Source organism: Numenius arquata, chromosome 14 (genome assembly GCF_964106895.1).
Source record: "Numenius arquata chromosome 14, bNumArq3.hap1.1, whole genome shotgun sequence".
NCBI lineage: Eukaryota > Metazoa > Chordata > Aves > Charadriiformes > Scolopacidae > Numenius > Numenius arquata.
This window is the reverse complement of record NC_133589.1, coordinates 8,862,323-8,880,053: the sequence shown is the minus strand read 5'-3', so window position 1 is coordinate 8,880,053 and position 17,731 is coordinate 8,862,323. Positions and strand designations below refer to the sequence as shown.

At 41.1% G+C, this 17,731-nt stretch overlaps 2 protein-coding genes across 2 annotated transcripts; one reads left to right on the top strand and one right to left on the bottom strand.

The window, feature by feature from the left end:
* The first annotated feature begins 1,431 nt into the window (after positions 1 to 1,431).
* Positions 1,432 to 11,084, top strand: LOC141472056 (acyl-coenzyme A synthetase ACSM3, mitochondrial-like). The gene is made up of 13 exons (XM_074158831.1): positions 1,432 to 1,644; positions 3,075 to 3,285; positions 4,028 to 4,235; positions 4,474 to 4,617; positions 5,380 to 5,536; positions 6,490 to 6,569; positions 7,318 to 7,441; positions 7,983 to 8,063; positions 8,752 to 8,853; positions 9,925 to 10,052; positions 10,169 to 10,268; positions 10,720 to 10,839; positions 10,998 to 11,084. Exons 1-13 carry the CDS (start codon positions 1,432 to 1,434, stop codon positions 11,082 to 11,084), a joined length of 1,755 nt encoding a protein of 584 aa, XP_074014932.1.
* Positions 11,085 to 11,826: 742 nt separating this feature from the next.
* On the bottom strand, positions 11,827 to 17,419 carry ERI2 (ERI1 exoribonuclease family member 2). The gene is made up of 8 exons (XM_074158830.1): positions 17,397 to 17,419; positions 17,080 to 17,228; positions 16,238 to 16,365; positions 15,931 to 16,087; positions 15,418 to 15,518; positions 14,269 to 14,350; positions 13,513 to 13,601; positions 11,827 to 13,170 (listed from the first exon to the last, which is right to left on the bottom strand). The coding sequence occupies exons 1-8, from the start codon at positions 17,417 to 17,419 to the stop codon at positions 11,827 to 11,829; spliced, it is 2,073 nt and encodes a 690-aa protein (XP_074014931.1).
* Between the last annotated feature and the right edge of the window lie 312 nt (positions 17,420 to 17,731).

The window sequence follows — 17,731 nt, the reverse complement described above, 5'->3', positions numbered from 1 at the left end:
AACAGATGTGATTTGGCTGTAGCAAGGCCTGACAACTGTGTTCTTCCATGAGCTGGTGGGTGGGAAGAGGGGAGGAGAAGGAAACGGGAGAGATTTGAGACTTGCACTTTCTGCCTCCACTGAGCTGTGCAATTCTCACTGTGCTGGACTTAGCTGATCCTTGTGTGAGTCCAAAGTACATGTAAGGAACACAGGAGTTGTTCGCTGGACACAATAATGGTGCAAGAGCGGGCATGCAGCCAGAGTCTGAGATCTGTGTAAGGAGTCAAAGCCGTGACACATCCCAGCACTGAGAGGGCTCCACTTCAGTGCAAGGCAGAGAGGCAGTAAGTTGCGACTGACAGCCTATTGACAAGGTAACTGACCCTCCACCCACCCCTGCAAGCTGGTGATCAGGACATTTTCTGGCACCGGATCAGCACTGATTTGCCTCTTGTCTGTCCACATTCCCTCTTCTCCCTGTCCCTCTTTGTCCTTCATTTGGCTGGGTTTCTCTCCTGTGTTTGTCATCCACAGACTGAATGTTAAAGATCCAAAAAACCATCTGTTTGCTTCACTGAATAACAAAATTCACATGATTTTATGGCTGGATAGTTATTAATTCCATAAGGAACTAGCAGTGTTTATATTATTTTGTAAATAAAAGATAGTTGACAATGCATGAAAATAATGACTTCAGAGTTGTCAGACCTCCTGCTAAGTTGACTGTCTTTCAGAAGTAAGGCTTTGCATTTTGGGTCCTTTTTCAGGGAGTCTTTTACTCTGTCTCATAAAGTGATGCTTTTTGCTGACCACACACCAAAATAATGCTTAAAACATCAATATTTAGTATCTTTTCAGGGCTTTGCTACATTCATTTCATTCTTGGCAAAGAATATATCCCCAGTGCATGTAAACTAGAAAAACTGTAAATATCTTTGTAAACCAGTGACACTGTGGTCAGCCAGTAATTAATGCACGATTGCTGGGTTATCTGTGCAACGTCTTGCTCCACGCTGTTACTTCTGCATTGTCAGTCAGTAGCAGACATTGCATTTACAGAAGTCAGAGTTGAAGTGCTTGGGTAGCGTTCAGTGCCTCTCTGCTGTATAAGGCAACTGAAATGTGATCTACAAGATTAGCAGGGCTTGTGGCAAGGAAAGGAACGTGAATTATAGAAGGCTGCCAGAGTGACAGGGCTGAGTGCTGCTGGTTGAATGCAGGGTCAGGATTTCAGCTGCATGATGGTCAGTGGAGAGCAGGGGCCAGCAATGGCTGAACTGGAACTGTCCTCAGCAGTTATTCCAATTAACAGTTGGGATTGTTGTGTATTCCACTGTGTAGTAGTAAAAGCTGTTCTGAAACCACATGGCTAATACCAGGTTTGTATCTGTATCACTGTAGCATTTGTAGGAGAGATAATCAGTAAGGAATAACCTTGAAGAGACTACTATGGCTCTTGCTGCTGTGCATTTTTCACTGAAGATCCCAAGTGCTATGTCCCTGCGGGCTCCCCTGAGAAGATCTCTCCAGCTTTGTAGCCCGTGCTACCCAGTTCACACCTCTTTGAGTTATGAAGCCATACAACAACAGTACAGACCAGAGGTGCCAGAGTACTTCAACTTTGCAAGAGATGTGCTAGACAGATGGACTGAAGTGGAAAAGGTAACAGTTACTTGGCTTCTCTGATGACAAAGTATTTAATGCTGGTCATTAATGCTGAATATCTGACAAATCCAATGACCAAGACACTGGGGTTATGTTCTGATTATAATCTGGTGATCATCTCGTGAAGGTTGAACGTGTAGATCCCTTAGGCCACGTGCTGTCCTGTCCACCAGACCAAATTGTTCTTTCCTTTAATCAGTAACTCCAGTGAGATCAAGTGTGAGTAAATAGGTGCCTTATAAACGAGACTGTGAACTGAACCACTCTAAACCTTGCATCAGTTCCCCCATCAGCTGTGACATGCACCCTACCTGGATGTGCTGGGAAAATCACTTGACTTCTGTGTGTTTCATTGCCTGCCTGTAAAGTGAATGATAAATACAGTGTAATGTCAAACCTCAGTCACCTATCCCAAATGTGAAATCTTTTGCATCCAGGGACTTGGAATCTACAAAACTGAACAACTTTGAACCCCAAGCCAGACGTGAGATCTACACAAGGAAAGGGAATATTGAAAAACCCCATGGAGTATAGGTCTGTCACTTTTACCACAAATGTCTGGTCTCTATGGATGTAGGACTGATTTTGCAGGCTCAGGCTGTTGATGATGAGGGGCTAAATGCAGTTATTTCCAGCCTGGCGGCAAGAACAAAGCAGAAGTATCACCTGTCTGACACAATTGTTCCTTTTGCAGGTAAAACCGGTTTTGGCAGGCTGTAAATGGAGCAAGGAACAGCCTCTGGAGAAGAGGTTTTGCCCTCTGAAGTGCACGGATAAAATCTGCTCCCCTGAAAATGAACCTTAGTGTTATTATACCTTCAAATAGATAATAAGGTGTCATGTTCTTGCTGCCCCAGTGAATTTGTTGCTCGGGAAGTTACTTACTATACTACTAAATGCATTGGCCCCCTTTAAAACACATTGTATACGTACATTTTAAATCACTTCACACATAACTAAGTGAGACATTGATTAAAGGTCACACTGTGTGGGACTATGCCTTTGAAAGTTTAATTTTCAGAAGTAGCAGACAGGCCCAAATCCAGATGAAGCTGAAAATGAGCTGTGACAGCTCAGGAGACTGTGGGGTACAACGCAGAGATACCCATGTTCATCAGCTGCTTTGTTGGTGTGACCTGAACCAAAAAGATTCTTCTTTTTCTGTCCTGATCACTGTAAACCTCTTCAGAGTGTGAGATTAAGAACTCAGGAAAGGAATACAAATTTAATTTGCTAAATGACATTTATAGGCTGTTTTTTCTAAGGGAGAGTTCTCTGCCTCTTTTGAAATCAGTGGCAAATTTCTGTTGCATCAGCAGGTTTCTCCAGCACTGAATAAGTGATGAATGCTTTTCTTCCTCTGTCTTAAGGTAAAGACAATGTGTTTCTAAAATGAAGCATTTGTACTGTACCCTCTTGTTCTGTAGGAAGGAAAAAAGCCTAAAAACCCTGCGTTATGGTGGGTAGATGGTGCTGGAGAAGAGGTACGGTGGAGCTTTGAGGAGCTGGGAGTGCTGTCCAGGAAAGTGGCAAATGTACTCTCTGATGCCTGCGGTCTGCAACGGCAAGACAGAGTTATTCTGATTCTGCCCCGAGTCCCGGAGTGGTGGCTGGTGAACGTGGCTTGCATGAGAACGGGTTAGTAAAAGCATAGAAATGGTATGTAGGTACAGAAATTGTGACTTAAACTAATCCTTGCTATTTAATGCACTCAAGAACTACCAACATGCTAATGAGGATGAACTAGCATCATGCTGGTCAAAACCACTCTTTATGCCATGTTTTTCCTTTGTGGTGCTTTTAGGACTTTGGCGCATGCTCTGGCTGTTAAGGAAATCCTGTGAGTCTATGTGCCTCTGTCATTCTTCTCTTTCCAACACTTGTGACGCATCACAAATGCACCCCCCTTGCTAACTTGCAGTGAAATTAGCACACACTTAATGAAGTGTTTCACATGTTCCCCTCTGGGATCTGTTAAATACTCAGCTTCCCAGTATTTACCACCCAGAATGTCTTGTGTCTGTGTCCCTCACAAACACCAGCAGTATACCTTGTGAGACAACAGCTGTGTTTACCAGTAAAGAAGTCCAGAGAGATGGCATGTTCCAGGGGCAGTGTTTTCAGAACAAGAAAAGTTATTCTGTTGATTTCTTTTACTGTCCCATGCGCAATGTAGTATTTGCTAACTTGTGCTAATCTTCACATAGCATTTAATCCATAAAAGATATCGGCATATTTACAAACGTAGGGCCAAGTCCTCTTTTAGTACAGCACTCCCTGTCCCGCTCAAAAGAACAAAGTAAGCTGAAGTCTGCTTGTAGGTACAAGTGCTGTTCTTAAATGTTGAGACTGTTTTTCCATTCCTCTTCCTTCCCTTTAGGAACTGTCCTGATTCCTGGCACACAGCAATTGACAGCAAAGGATATTCTTCATCGACTACAGAAATCCAAGGCAAAGTGTATTATCACTGATGATGCTGTGGCACCAGCTGTAGACTCAGTTGGGGCTGAATGCCAGTCTCTGAAATTCAAGTTGCTTGTGTCGGAGGGCCACAGAGAAGGATGGCTGAGCTTTAAAGATCTCCTGAAGTGAGTAAATACCGCTGTGAAAGCACCTCGGCAGTAATGAAAGAAAAGCACAGTGGTTTGTTTTAAGTAGGAAACTTTGGCACATGCCAATATATTTTCACCCTTTTCAGACTGCGCAGTGGAAAAATATCAATGTTGATGACACTTTTGATTGCTAAAGTTATTTTTGTTAAATATTTTCAAAAATGTGCAAGTCACCCTTTCAAATCAGCTTATTCATCATTTTGCTTCTTTTAAGAAATGCTTCTTCTGATCACCACTGTGTGACCACAAAGTGTCGAGATCCAATGGCCATCTATTTTACCAGTGGAACGACAGGATCTCCAAAAATGACTGAACATTCCCACAGCAGCTATGGTATTGGCCTCACAGCAAGCGGAAGGTACAGATACCACTTTAAATCAGACATATTTCTCTAGCTGGTCACGTAGCAAAAGGAGAAGAAACAGAAGATGTTTACTGGAAGATTTTTTTTTTTAGTAGTTTAAACGACGAGCAGTTGTTCTACATCCCAAAGAGTGGTGGGTTTTTTTCATAAAACAAGGCAGTTTGAGTCCAGCTGCCTTAGTGTATAGCGAATGTAGCAGCCATATAGTCACTAACTTCTTTTTAATGTTTTCTTTAACTTTTGGTAAATGAAGTCTGTACCATAAAACAGAAAAAAACATGGGTCTGTTAGGCTTCTGAATTCATGTGTGTCTGGCTTAGACACAGCTCCTGCAGGAACAAATCTTTAAATTTATAAAGCAATGTTGTTTATAAAATTGATATGGCAGTGCACTTCACTCTAACAGACAAAGAATAACAAATCGAAGATACCAAACTAGAAGTAAAAAAAAAAAAATCCTCATCCCTAAAAATGAGTTCGACAAAGCCCCATCCATCTCATACATATTCATACAACATCATGTCCTGAGGTGGTGTTAGCTTGTCCATCAGTATAATTTTTCCCTTACAAAAATGCAACATCAGCCTATCCCGATGACATCCTCAGTGTGCTGTGACTTACTTGTGCTCAGAAATTCAGCCTTTTCTAATTGCCATTTACCCAACACAACCAGTGTGGATTTGCTTCACTGGCACATCTCTGGTTGATATTTTAATATTTTCCTTGTCCCTGCCAAATAGAAACTTGTGTTACCAGGTACTGGCTGGACTTGACTTCCTCAGATATATTTTGGAATACATCAGACACGGGCTGGGCAAAGTCAGCTTGGAGCAGCATTTTTTCGTCATGGATTCAAGGGGCGTGTGTATTTGTACATAAGATGCCACACTTCGACCCAAGCATTGTCTTTGAGGTGAGTGAGGAGAGCCCAGCAGCAAACAGTTCTCTCTGGCTGGTCTTGCCCAGGTTTCCCTTTCCCCTGGGGGCAGCACGCAGCAGAGTTACAACTTTCACCAGGTGGTGACCAACCAATTGGTTAAGTAGTGAGTGCTGCAAATATGTACCCCAAAACAAGAGCATATTTGAGATCCGAAGAGTTTAGTCATATACTCTGCTCTGGATTTGACTGCACAAACCTGCAAACATTATTGGCCTAAAAGTGAAGTACACGAGAAATTGTTCGGGGATTTGTGGAGAACTTTGGTGGCGTTATTAAAATAAGTGACAATAACAGAAGAAGAAGAATTTCGGTTGCCTGCACCATGTAATTAAAAATTAAGGAGTGAAGAGGCAGCGAGGTTGAATTTCTTTAACAAAGGACACCAACATTGTATTCTCTTTCATCCTCCACACACAACTCTTCATCATTTGATAAAAGACTACTATGTTTCATTTTAAATGGAATGACTGTATCAGCATATCCATGTTAATGAGATGGCTGGAAATTGCTAGTTAATATTAGGGTGTGTTGAAGAACACTGTCAGTTGTACACCTACAGAGCATCTAGAAAAGTAGCCTTATGGTTTCACTTGTTTTGTACTTAAAGTGCACTTACAAAGAAATTCTGCAAGAGAAACTGTGAAGCCTTCAAGAGCAAAAAACTTTGTTGTGTGCAACTAATTGTACAATTATGCACATTCTGTTTTGAAGAAGAAACTAATTAAATGTAACTGCTGTGTGTTGGTGTTGGCAAGTACATTGCTAACTGCTTTTAGGATACTTAATGTTTTGTTCATGTGTTTCATAAGCTGGATGCAGAGATCATGATATTATCTCTTACAATGAAGATGAGACCTGACAGGTTTCGGTATATTGGCAACATTTACTTTTTTAACTTTTTTTTTTTTTTACTCTAAATTCTCTAGACTCTGTCAAGATTTCCCATAACCGTCTTCTGTTCTCCTCCAACTGCCTATCGAATGTTTGTGCAACATAAGCTGTCCAGGTAAGCAAAAGCAGAGTATCCTTGTTGGTGTATTTGATCAAAACAGTAGACCAAATACTCGTGTTACCTTGATTTTATTCCAAATTTACAATGGCATAACAGTAACACAGCTCATTTATTTCTCAACATTTTGAATCTTAAGTATGAGGAACAAAGTCAGAATAAAGATTTAGGGACAGCTTAACCATCTCAGGTTTCTTAAATTACAGTGAACTCGTGTTAGACTTTGAGAAGCAGTTTAGCCGAGGATGTAATGGGGTACCCATGATACCATGATTAATGGATCTTCAGAAGTCCTTTATAATCACATGCTCCGTCCTTTTGTTTTTCCACATGTTCCTCCAATACTATAAGCTACAAGAAATGTGTGTGTCAGCACAGCCCGGAGAAATGTATGACAGACTGTTTGGCCTCATTTAACTCTTCTGTGACTTTTTGTTGTCATTAGGATTGAACTTTGTTATTTCTCTTCGGTTTAGACCCCGGATCAGATTCTAGGGTTAGAAACAGTATATTGATCATTAGATTTTCTAAGATTATGCAGAAGTAAAACAGAAGTTTTTTCTTTTTTATTTTCACTTTTTTCAGATTTGTTTTTGTTTAACACTACACAGTTCAAATGGAACGACTAGGACTCAGTAAAAATTTTTGTTTTAGTAGAAAGGACCGCACAATACAGGAATACAGTAGTGAATGGGACATGGCAGACAGGTGACTGCCAGTTATTTGTTTTCTCGTTCCCACTAAGCTATACATTCATGAGCCTGAGGCACTGCGTGAGTGCTGGGGAGCCAATCAACCCTGAGGTGATGCAAGAATGGAAAGCGCAGACGGGGCTGGATATTCATGAAGGCTACGGACAGACAGAAACAGTATGTTCTGCTTTACAGAAATGTAAAAATGCATGATTTAACAGACACAGCAATAAATTCAATTCAGGCTGCCAAGAAAAAGCGATTGAAATCATTTATACAGTTATGACTTTTAGGGGAAAAGTCAATTGCAATAAGTAACACTGAAAAAATGTAGGTTTTGTAAGTCATAGAACAATCATAACAGCTTCACCCAAAATCCAAGGACTGTTTTTCATTCCCATGGACTTTGGATTGGGAACTAACACAAAACAGCTATATTCCTCATCAGTGCATTCCAAATTGTGCTTTAGAATCTATCTTTAGAGCACTCACTAACATTACTTCGAGCTGTGGGCGTGATTCTGAGGGCACAGTTTATTTCTTGAAGTTTGATCATTGGGTTTATGATTATAATGAAGACAATTAGTATTTCTCATAGAGATACACAATATTGGCTGAGTATTTTAAAACTAAGCTAAAGACTGAATATACAAGCCACAGTTAAATTTTAAAAAGAACCCCACGCAAACAAACCCAAACCCAACACCACTTTTTACAGGTGCTGATCTGTGGAAATTTTAAGGGAATGAAAATCAAACATGGCTCTATGGGAAAGCCCTCTCCGGGGTATGATGTCAAGGTATTGTACATCTGATCCCTCTCTTTCTCTCTCTCTCTTGCGTAATCACTTTCCTTTAAAGAGGTGTGAAAGCTCTAACATGGAGTTGTACCATGTACCATCATTCAGCAGGGAATGAGAGAGTAAAGAAATGCACGGTACTGCCCTAAACTGAGTGTGCAAAATAAGCAACTGGACTTCCCTCTTGCACCATCCTCACCAGCAGAGCCGAGAGCCCGCTGCTGGCTGACTGTTAGATACCAAACGCTAAGGCAGTGATAGAAATTAAATTGTTGAGTTAAGGCAGAGTGGGAGTGAATGTTTCCTGGTGATAACAAAACTGCCAAAACAAATTCTAGCACCAGATCAATTCGCAGTATGGCTTAAGATTTTTAGTATATTTCTTTCAGTTCTTAAGCTTCCTCACCCCATTACTTATGATCCTCCCCGGGGGCTTACTAACTTTATTACATATTTGCATAGAACTCGGCATTCCTCAGGTAAAAGACATAGTGCAAAGTACAGGGGATTAGTAATAATCTTACACTTCGGTTGTCAGAGACCCTCTACTGCTCCAAATAATTTCCCAATTAAAAAAATACTTTATGTATTTTAAATGCGCACCAAAATTCTATAGTCTCTATAATCTTAACTTAATGCTTTTTAATTTGGCTCCAAGATAATAAAACTCTGTTTTGTTTATTTTCAGATTATAGATGAAAACGGTAATATTCTGCCTCCTGGAAAAGAAGGAGATATTGCCATCAGAGTAAAACCTATGAGATCGCTTTTTCTTTTTACTTGCTATGCTGTAAGAATACTTCTACAGTTAAAGTAGACATCCTGTTAAATCTCCATCACAAGGAATCTGGTGCCCCGATTCATTTGCATATACTCTGCTCACCAGTCTGAAAACCTGTGGGAAGGAAAGAGGGTTTTACATTTTTTTCCTGCAGACGCTTGGTCTACTTATAAAAACAGTTTCATGTTCAGTGAGATTGTCCTGCCTAGCAAGTTAAAATCCGCTTTCTTTTGATTGTTAATTTCTTAATATAAAGGAAAATGTTTGAAGGACCCCCAAATCCCAAAATACTCTTTGGCCTAAGGACTAGAGCTCCCATCTGAGAAGCAGGGCACTCTTCAAATCCCTTCCCTCCAGATTTGAGCATCAGGGAGTGTTTCACGCACAGCAAAAAGTTTCAGATTTTTTTTCCATGGTTAGAATTTCCAGCCCAACAACCGGTAGAACAAATGCACAGTGCTCTCAGTTCTGACACCAGGAAACCTCATTAAATTTTATGGGTAGTATCAGCCTATAATCAGGGCTTCTGAGCAGCACCAAGCATGCGGGAAAGGACCACCATACATACTGCCTAGAAAAATTCTTGCAGAAATCAGTTGCGTTTGCTGTAAAAAGAATGTTTATCAATTGCTCTTATTAATTACGCTGTGCTGAGCCAAAACTTTTCTGGGGGTGAAAAAAAAATATCTCAGGATAGGAGATGCTAGAAATACAAAACAAAATATCATTAAATGATAATCACCTAAAAGCAAATTCTTAAATTCCATAAGCCTACATATTTTTGAAACTTTCAGTGGTTTTTAAAGCCATGGGGCATAATATAATGGGATTAAAATTTTAAGTCTGTCACATTTATTACAATTTATGAATTTTATAGCTAGCTTTGTACCTTAGTAATGGTGAATTAATAATTCTTTGTTATTAATGTCCCAATTGAATCTGATGCACATGACCACAGCATGGACCAGTCTGAAAAGCTGAATTTTTTAAATATTTGACTGCACCATAGTTTGTACGCTAAATATGTTAGAATGCAATTTCACGTAGTTTTCAAGTAAAATGCAATTTAATCCTTCCTAGGATGATCCAGAGAAAACAGAGGCAACAATACGTGGAGACTTTTATGTCACTGGAGACAGGGGCATTATGGATGAGGAAGGGTACTTCTGGTTTGTTGGAAGAGCTGATGATGTCATTAATTCTGCTGGGTAATTTAAGCCTGATTAACAATAAATCATTAAATTTGAATAACAGGTGATTCAGATGTGATGTTATGTTTATGTGTTATCAGATATAACTAAAAGCCCTTTCCTCTGTTTTAAAGATACCGTATCGGACCATTTGAAGTAGAAAGTGCCCTAGTGGAGCATCCTGCGGTGATGGAATCAGCAGTTGTCAGCAGCCCAGACCCCATCAGGGGAGAGGTGAACAAGTTAAACACACTTAAATATATAAGTAGCTTTGTGCATACAAGAGCTAATAAAGCCCAGCTTCCAAGGGATTTGTCTATCCAGGGATTTGTTTTTCTTTTTTAAAATTAAAACTAAATAAATTCAAGTCAGCATTTCTATTCTATCAGACACTGAAGAACCCACACAGGAAAAAAAGTCACCAAGGCAATTTCCCCAAATCCCATATAACAAAAGCACCATTTGAAGCTTTCCCTGTCATTCAAATACGTACAGTTTTTTGCCTTAAATGTATGTGAACTGCCTGCACAGTCCAGATCAATAGTGAGCACCCACAGACTTTAGCAAAGCTTTCTGTAGCTGCCCTACACATTGCTCTGTAAATGTTTGGTTGAAGTTTCAGATCTTACTGCTGTGTAATACTGTTTCATTGGCATTTAAACCATTGCTCCCGTAACTTCTTTAGGTAGTGAAAGCCTTTGTTGTTTTAACATCTGACTACGCTTCACACGATCCGGCCAAAGTGATGAAAGAGCTACAGGACCACGTTAAGAAAGTTACTGCTCCATACAAGTATCCTAGGAAGGTGAGTGCTCAAATGCCCAAATAATTTTCACTACCGTTAGAGAGTGGGTATTAACTGGTATGTGGCTTATAAACCTATGCTGCTGAGGTTAAGAAAATGTAAAATTTTCGGTAAACTGTATTTTATTACATACTGTAATTTCCTCCCTTTCCCAATAGATGGAGTTTGTTCAACAGTTGCCAAAAACTATTAGTGGGAAGATCAGAAGAAATGAACTGCGCCAGAAGGAGTGGAGAAAGGATTAAACGTAGTTGTTGCTTTTTTATAGGATTTTTTACAAAGTAAGATATTGCAGATTTACACAGTAACACAGAGTAAAAGACTTTCTACTATGTCCTTCTTAGTTTAGGTTTGAATAAATTCTTAGCTGATTCCCAGGTGCTACACTAATAGTACAAAAGCAGAGAGACTGATACAAATTAAATGGGAAACGCATGTAGTCAAGACCGCAATAGGTGATGGGTGTCAAACTATTTAACAAACTGTCACCAGCATTTTATCTTTATTGTTATTTAATTTAAAGGATTAAAAAAACCCAGTAAGAGTTTAAGAGAAAACTATTTCTTCAGGAGTCACTTCTAAGTGCGACAAATTATAAATACATTTTAAAAGTAAGTTATAATTACAAATATATTAGAAAAAAGTGTAAATAAAATCTGTATCATTAAAAAGTTCTTAAAGAACTGGACTAGTAAAGAATTTAAACTACATAATAAAGCAGAAATGTAAGATTTATAGCAACAGCTGCTCACAATTTTAGCACTTAATAGTTTTATCTATTCTCTCACACTTCATTAATGATACTTTATGATATATTGATATTTTTGCATGCTTGAGCAATTTCTATTTCTATCTATGTTAACCAAGCAGTGTGATTTTTGTCCCATTCTCAGAACATATAGCTGACATCATTTAACTGTCCTGATTATATTAAGCGTGATCATCTTACTGAGCTTAAGTTTGGACAAAAAGAAAAATAGTACATTTTCAAGTTCTCATAGAGGGTCTAAGACAGAAATATTTTTTGTTGGAAGAATTTCCTAAATTACTAGTGCAAGTTGCAAGAGAGGTCGAAGAATCGGCATTCAGGGTGAGACCACTAGATTTCTGTTTCAGAAGTACATATTCCCACTTGAAGTATCCACAACCTTTCTTACTACCTTCGTGCTTCCCAACAGGACAACAAAAAAATGCTTTCCCATGATTTGGACCAGCATTTGACACATGCAGTTTTTTAGCCCTTCGACCGCAGTTACACAGAGGGGGAGTTGGTTTTCCATTTTTCAGAGTTCTTACAGACTGATTCAAATTGGCCATGGAGTTCAGAATGGCAGGAGACACTTTGGGCAAACTGGAACTTCTTAAAGGTAAGGAATGATCAAAAGATGCAGTTTTCTCGTGATAGATAGCAAAAGACTGTTTTTTTGCTGGTGGGAACATTTTTGGACTAGTTGGCTTTCTTTTAGGCACCTCTGAAGGAGTAGAATAATTTCCAGTTAATGCTGATTGTGCCGGAATAGCATTTACCTTTGCAGATGGTAACTTAAAAGCTGAAAAATTTGAAGTCTGCCTTTGTACTGTTTCTACATTATAGATAGTAGTATCAGGACTTTTGTAAATGATAGATTTCAGAGGTTCCACAGGTGCTACAGTTTTCTCCAAACTTTGATTGTCTGAACTCACCACAACTGATTGTTCTGAAATCGTTTTCTCTTCAAACTCCGTTAAAATATCTGTACTTGAGTCACTTTTTACTAGAACAGAGTCTGAATTTTGTTCATCTTGAGATTCTGGTATTAAAGCGACATCTTCCCAGTCAGTCAGCAGCGATAAGCAGTCAGAACTAGTACTGATGTGCTCGTTGGAGATGTTAACCGAAGAGATGGTAGTGGAGACGAGCACTAGTCCCGACCCCTGTGCTGCGGGGCTGTATCTGGCTGTACTCAGGGGCTGCCCGTGGCTCAGTCCTTGCCGAATGCCTGTTGGTACCACACTGCGGGATCGCTGCACCTGCTCGAGGGGGACAGGAAATCTGTCAGTGGATGCTGATAAAGAGCTTTGGGCTTGAGCATGTAACTGAGTCCTTGAATTGCTGATAGGTACAATGTGGACATCTGCAGAGGAATCACTGCAAGTGGTCTGTTGTTCTTCAGTTTCTACGTTATAGTTTATATTAATTCCAGCAATATTGTTGTGGTTTTTCTCAGCCAGAGAGTTTGTTTTGCAAGTTCCATCTCGAGATGTTTCAGGTCTGCTGTTACTTCCCAGTGGAGTCTTGTCAGGGAAGTTTACAGTCGGTGATCTGGAAATTAAATTATTCTTCGGCTGTGCCTAGGGAATCCGTAAACAAAAGGATATTTAGAAAGTGAATACCCAGAAGTTTTAGGAATCAATGGACAAAATTAATAAGTATATCAGCCTAGGGATGTTCTGTTCAATTCATAGTCAAGATGCTGGGTTTATTATTTGAATCGCTCACCTTTCATCTGTATTCCAAGCTACAAAGGCCAGGCTGGATGGGGCTTCGAGCAACCTGGCCTATTGGAAGGTTTTCCTGCCCATGGCAGGGGGGTTGGCACTAGATGATCTTTAAGGTCCCTTCCAACCCAAACTGTTCTATGATTCTATGATTAAAGCAAGTAGAAGGGAAGATACAAAGAAGTAGTAACTAACCTTATCCAAAGATTTAGTAACCTTCAGCACACATCCATCACAAATCAGCCTCCAAGCAAGACGGGCAGTATTCCGAGAATCATCCAACCCTTCAAAAGCATGGTTATATTAATGTCTTCTTTTTAACTACTGAGGCTAGGTCTTGCTAGAGGAAAAATGTAATCTAGGTAAGCCTTACATAAATGACAGGAATTCACAGAACTCTGACACATAGTTACCTAGTTTGAAAAAGGGAAGCAGAAGTAAAAAATTCCAAAAAATTCCCTGTGATGAAACATCTGAAGGACCAATACATAGAGCTGAATATATAGCCACAATTTTAAAAATCCTTGCTGTGTTTTATTAATCATTAAAAAAAAAAAAAATCATACTGTGATGGTATTCTCTTACACTAATACGCTGTCCAGAGCTATTAGGTAAAATCAAGTTTCCTTATCCTTCCTCTGCCTCTTTTCTTTTGCACCCTAGCAATTCAGAAATTGACCTTGTTGAACATGCACTCAATTGCACTAGGAGAGATTTCAGAAATAACACATGAGGTTAGAAATAACAAACTCTAATCTTTGAAGCATCTAGCCTTTCTTATTTTGATGTTTTTGTTGGACAGAACATTGCGTAACCTGGAAACAATAGTTACTATTTCTAATAATGACTATTTATTACTAGCTGCTTTAGTTTAGCAAACTAAAGCTAGTAGCTATTTAGCTTTATAAAAAAATATATATATTAAAATGAGGATCATCATATCATACTTACCAGAATGTTCCCGTCCTGCAAAAGCTATCCCCAAATCCTGCAAAGCACCACTTAGCCCTTTAGGTTTCCTGTTGTAGAAGGCCTAAGGAAAAAACCACAGGTGCTTAAAAAGCTTGAAATGCTTAAAAAGCATTTCAAAACCTCTTCTTAGTGAAGTGAAAACCATTTCAGAAATACCACCTTATGAATAATAACTCTCATAAGGCAATTGTACAAGTCGGGTATCTTCATTTTACAGTCAGGATAAATAAGCCTAAGACCGTAGGAAAGAACCATGAATCCCTTCTCTCAGACTAATCCATTCTGTCTTAGCTCTGGAGTCATTCATTTGCACTTTATGGCTTACATTGATGAAGGCCTTAAGAGCGCGGCATTGAAGAATACAACTATAAATAACACCTTGAGATGTTTAAACTGTTGCATATTGCAAAGGCATGGGCATTAATCTATTTGGCATAGGTATAAATTCTTTTTAAATGAGAAAAAGTGAGTATTGCTACTCGCTCCCAGTGTGTCTCATTTGATCACAAGAAAGGGGGGATATTCACACTGTTTATCTTTAGAGACCTGATTCTACTACCTAGGTACAGAGCTCCGGTGTCGGGACAGGTAGACTCCTGGATCACCTTTTTAAAGTTCCCTTGACAACACAGGGGAAGGTGCACTGAAGTGCTTTGAGTCCCCAGGTTAGAACTCGGCTGTGGTGTAGACTGTGTAATAAAATATACATTCATTTTTTCAGTATTATTCATGCTATTCAGAATATACTTTCTGGTCAAAGCGCTGTTGACATGCTAGACCATTAAGTACCTCTAAGTGGATGAGGATAAGAGCACACAAAACTAGGGAAGTGAGGAAGCAAGCAAAGCAAAAGATGCCAGGAAAGGAAGAGCAGCTCAAAAAATTCTCCTAGGATTATCATTCATTTATCTAACAATAACACCAGGTTGTTTTCCTAGCATTAAGATTTGTGTTAAAGTGCACACAGTTCTAGGGCATGCAATTTGTTATTGCGCAATAACAACATGGAAAGAAAACAAATGGGTTACTCTGGTCGCTGGAACATACAATATTGGCTTGTAACATCAGATAGTTTGCCTTTGAGATGATAATATGGGTATAAATGTTTCAGTCTATCAGTCTTCTCACCCTGTATGTTGCTTTGAGATCAATCCAAGAATTTAAAATGTCGGGTTTTCGCAGCTGCTTCCTTTTACACTCATAGTGCAAACACACACCGAGGTCCCAGTCTGCACAGGAAAACACAAATAATCCATCACTAAAGAACTAGCCTAAAATCTACACAAAAATGGCTTAAAATCTACATAAAGGGACACTGACATACTAGCACCATCCTGTGTAAATCACTTCATGATGGGTAAAGATCTCAAAGGCCTTATTAAATCATTTAGACACATTAAGAATGGTGACACAGTTCACTATATGTAAAGCAAAAAAATGTAACAGTGATGTCAGACTCTGGAGACAAAAAACGTAGTGAACACATCAGGATTCAATGGATTTCATATTTTCAATCACATCTTTAAAACCTAAAACCAGGATTGACTCCCTAGAAGTGAAGACGCAACCCCACTAGCACCACCAAGTACTCACTTTTTAATGTGTATTATTCCAGAGAAAAAGCAAACAAATTTTATTTACCTGTCCAAGTCACAAAGGTGCATAGTTTTGCTTCTGAAGTAGAATGACTTGGAATATCTGAACTGAATATAACTTTCTTCTCCTTTTCTATCTTTTGAATCCATTTCAAAAACTGTGATAAACAAATGTTCAGAGGGACCCCTTCGTCAACCTGATTCTTTGTGAAACAGAACAAGAAATATGTATATGTTAGTATGTGCTGAAATTCATCTGAGATTTGTTTTTCCTTAGGTCTTTAAAGGCATGTTTAAAAAAATAATGAATAGCAGTTATAATGGTGTAAAATAATACTAAATAACAATTATACCTGTGTTATGCCAGTTAGTTCTCTACAAAATTCAGAGAGAATAGGATGCTCCTGGGGCTGGACATATGTGTGGAATTCAGATTCAGTCTCTCCTGTTGAAGTGTTTAACAGGACTGCTGGAAATTCAACTGTGATGAAAACAAAAGGAGAAAAACAAAAAAAAGAGACAAACAACCCAAAACACAAAGCCAGAAAGGTTAAAACTGTTCACAGAAATTGTTCCATTTGCTTTAAACAGGTGTTGAAATGTCAGGAATTGGAAGGAACACAGTGAAATAAGAAGGACATGGAACTTCTAATTGGAGCGGGTCCAGAGGAGGCCACAGAGACGCTCCAAGGCCTGGAGCCCCTCTGCCGTGGGAACAGGCTGAGGGAGTTGGGGTTGTTCAGCCTGGAGAAGAGAAAGCTCCAGGAGACCTTAGAGCCCCTTCCGGTACCTAACGGGGTACAAGAGAGATGGGGAGGGAGTGGAGCGGTAGGGGTAATGGTTTTAAACTGTAAGAGGGTAGATTTAGACTAGATATTAGGAAGAAATTATTTACTGTGAGGGTGGTGAGGCACTGGAACAGGTTGCCCAGAGAAGCTGTGGCTGCCCCATCCCTGTAGGTGTTCAAGGCCAGGCTGGATGGGGCTTTGAGGAACCTGGTCTGGTGGGAGGTGTCCCTGCCCGTGGCAGGGGGTTGGAACTGGGATGATCTTTAAGGACCCCTCCAACCTAAACTATTCTATGATTTTGCGGTAACGAAAACACAACATCTAGTGTGCCGCCTGTAACCTCCAGTCCCCGGCCGCCCCTTCCTCCCCGCACTCCCCCCCGCAGCCGGTGCCCTCGCCGCACTCACCGATCTCGGGGCGGCGCGGTCCCGCCTCCCGCCAGCAGGTCGCCTCGAAGTCGAGGACGATGAGGTAGCCGAACCGCTGCCCGACCGCCGCCGCCGCTGCCCGGCCGCCGCTCCGCGCCCGCCCGCTGCTCCGCGCCAGGCCCAGCCGCCTGCCGACCGCAGCGGCGTCGCCTCAGCGCCCGCGGTGCTGAGGGGGCCGCCTTCTCCCCGCCCCTCCGCCCCACTGCCCGTACCCGGGCCCTCCTCAGGGCCTCGCCCGCCCGGACGCTACTCCCCCCCCGGTCCCTTCATGGGGAGGCTTCCCCCCCGCCCCGCACCTGGCCAGGCGCTTGGTGGCCATCTCCGCCCTCAGCCGCGGGCGAGTAGGCAGCGACCACCCTGGGGCGGCTGCGCCGCCATTTCAAACCTCCCGCCGGCAGCAGCGGCACCGCCCCCATCCGCTCTCTCGGCGGCTCGGCTGCTCTGGCCTTGCCCGCAGGCAGGCGCAGGTAGCCGCCTGCCGAGGCGGCGTGCTCCCCGGCGGCCGGAGAGCGCGGCGTGGGGAGGTGGGACCGGACCGGCCTCGGGGCACCGGAGGAGGAGTGGGGGGCCGGGGATCGGCCCCACGGCGTCAGGGCTGCGGACGAGCTCCGCTCCCGGTGCTGCCGGGGGA

Excerpts from the sequence above, each read along its gene's own strand:
- LOC141472056 (XM_074158831.1), top strand. The coding sequence starts at position 1,432 with ATGGCTCTTGCTGCTGTGCATTTTTCACTGAAGATCCCAAGTGCTATG. Across the intron at positions 5,537-6,489 it reads ACCCAAGCATTGTCTTTGAG|ACTCTGTCAAGATTTCCCAT; the intron begins GTGAGTGAGGAG and ends TAAATTCTCTAG. Across the intron at positions 8,854-9,924 it reads TTCTTTTTACTTGCTATGCT|GATGATCCAGAGAAAACAGA; the intron begins GTAAGAATACTT and ends AATCCTTCCTAG.
- ERI2 (XM_074158830.1), bottom strand. The coding sequence starts at position 17,419 with ATGGCCACCAAGCGCCTGGCCAG. Across the intron at positions 15,519-15,930 it reads CACCTTTGTGACTTGGACAG|ACTGGGACCTCGGTGTGTGT; the intron begins GTAAATAAAATT and ends TTTCCTGTGCAG. Across the intron at positions 13,171-13,512 it reads TTACTAAATCTTTGGATAAG|GCACAGCCGAAGAATAATTT; the intron begins GTTAGTTACTAC and ends CGGATTCCCTAG.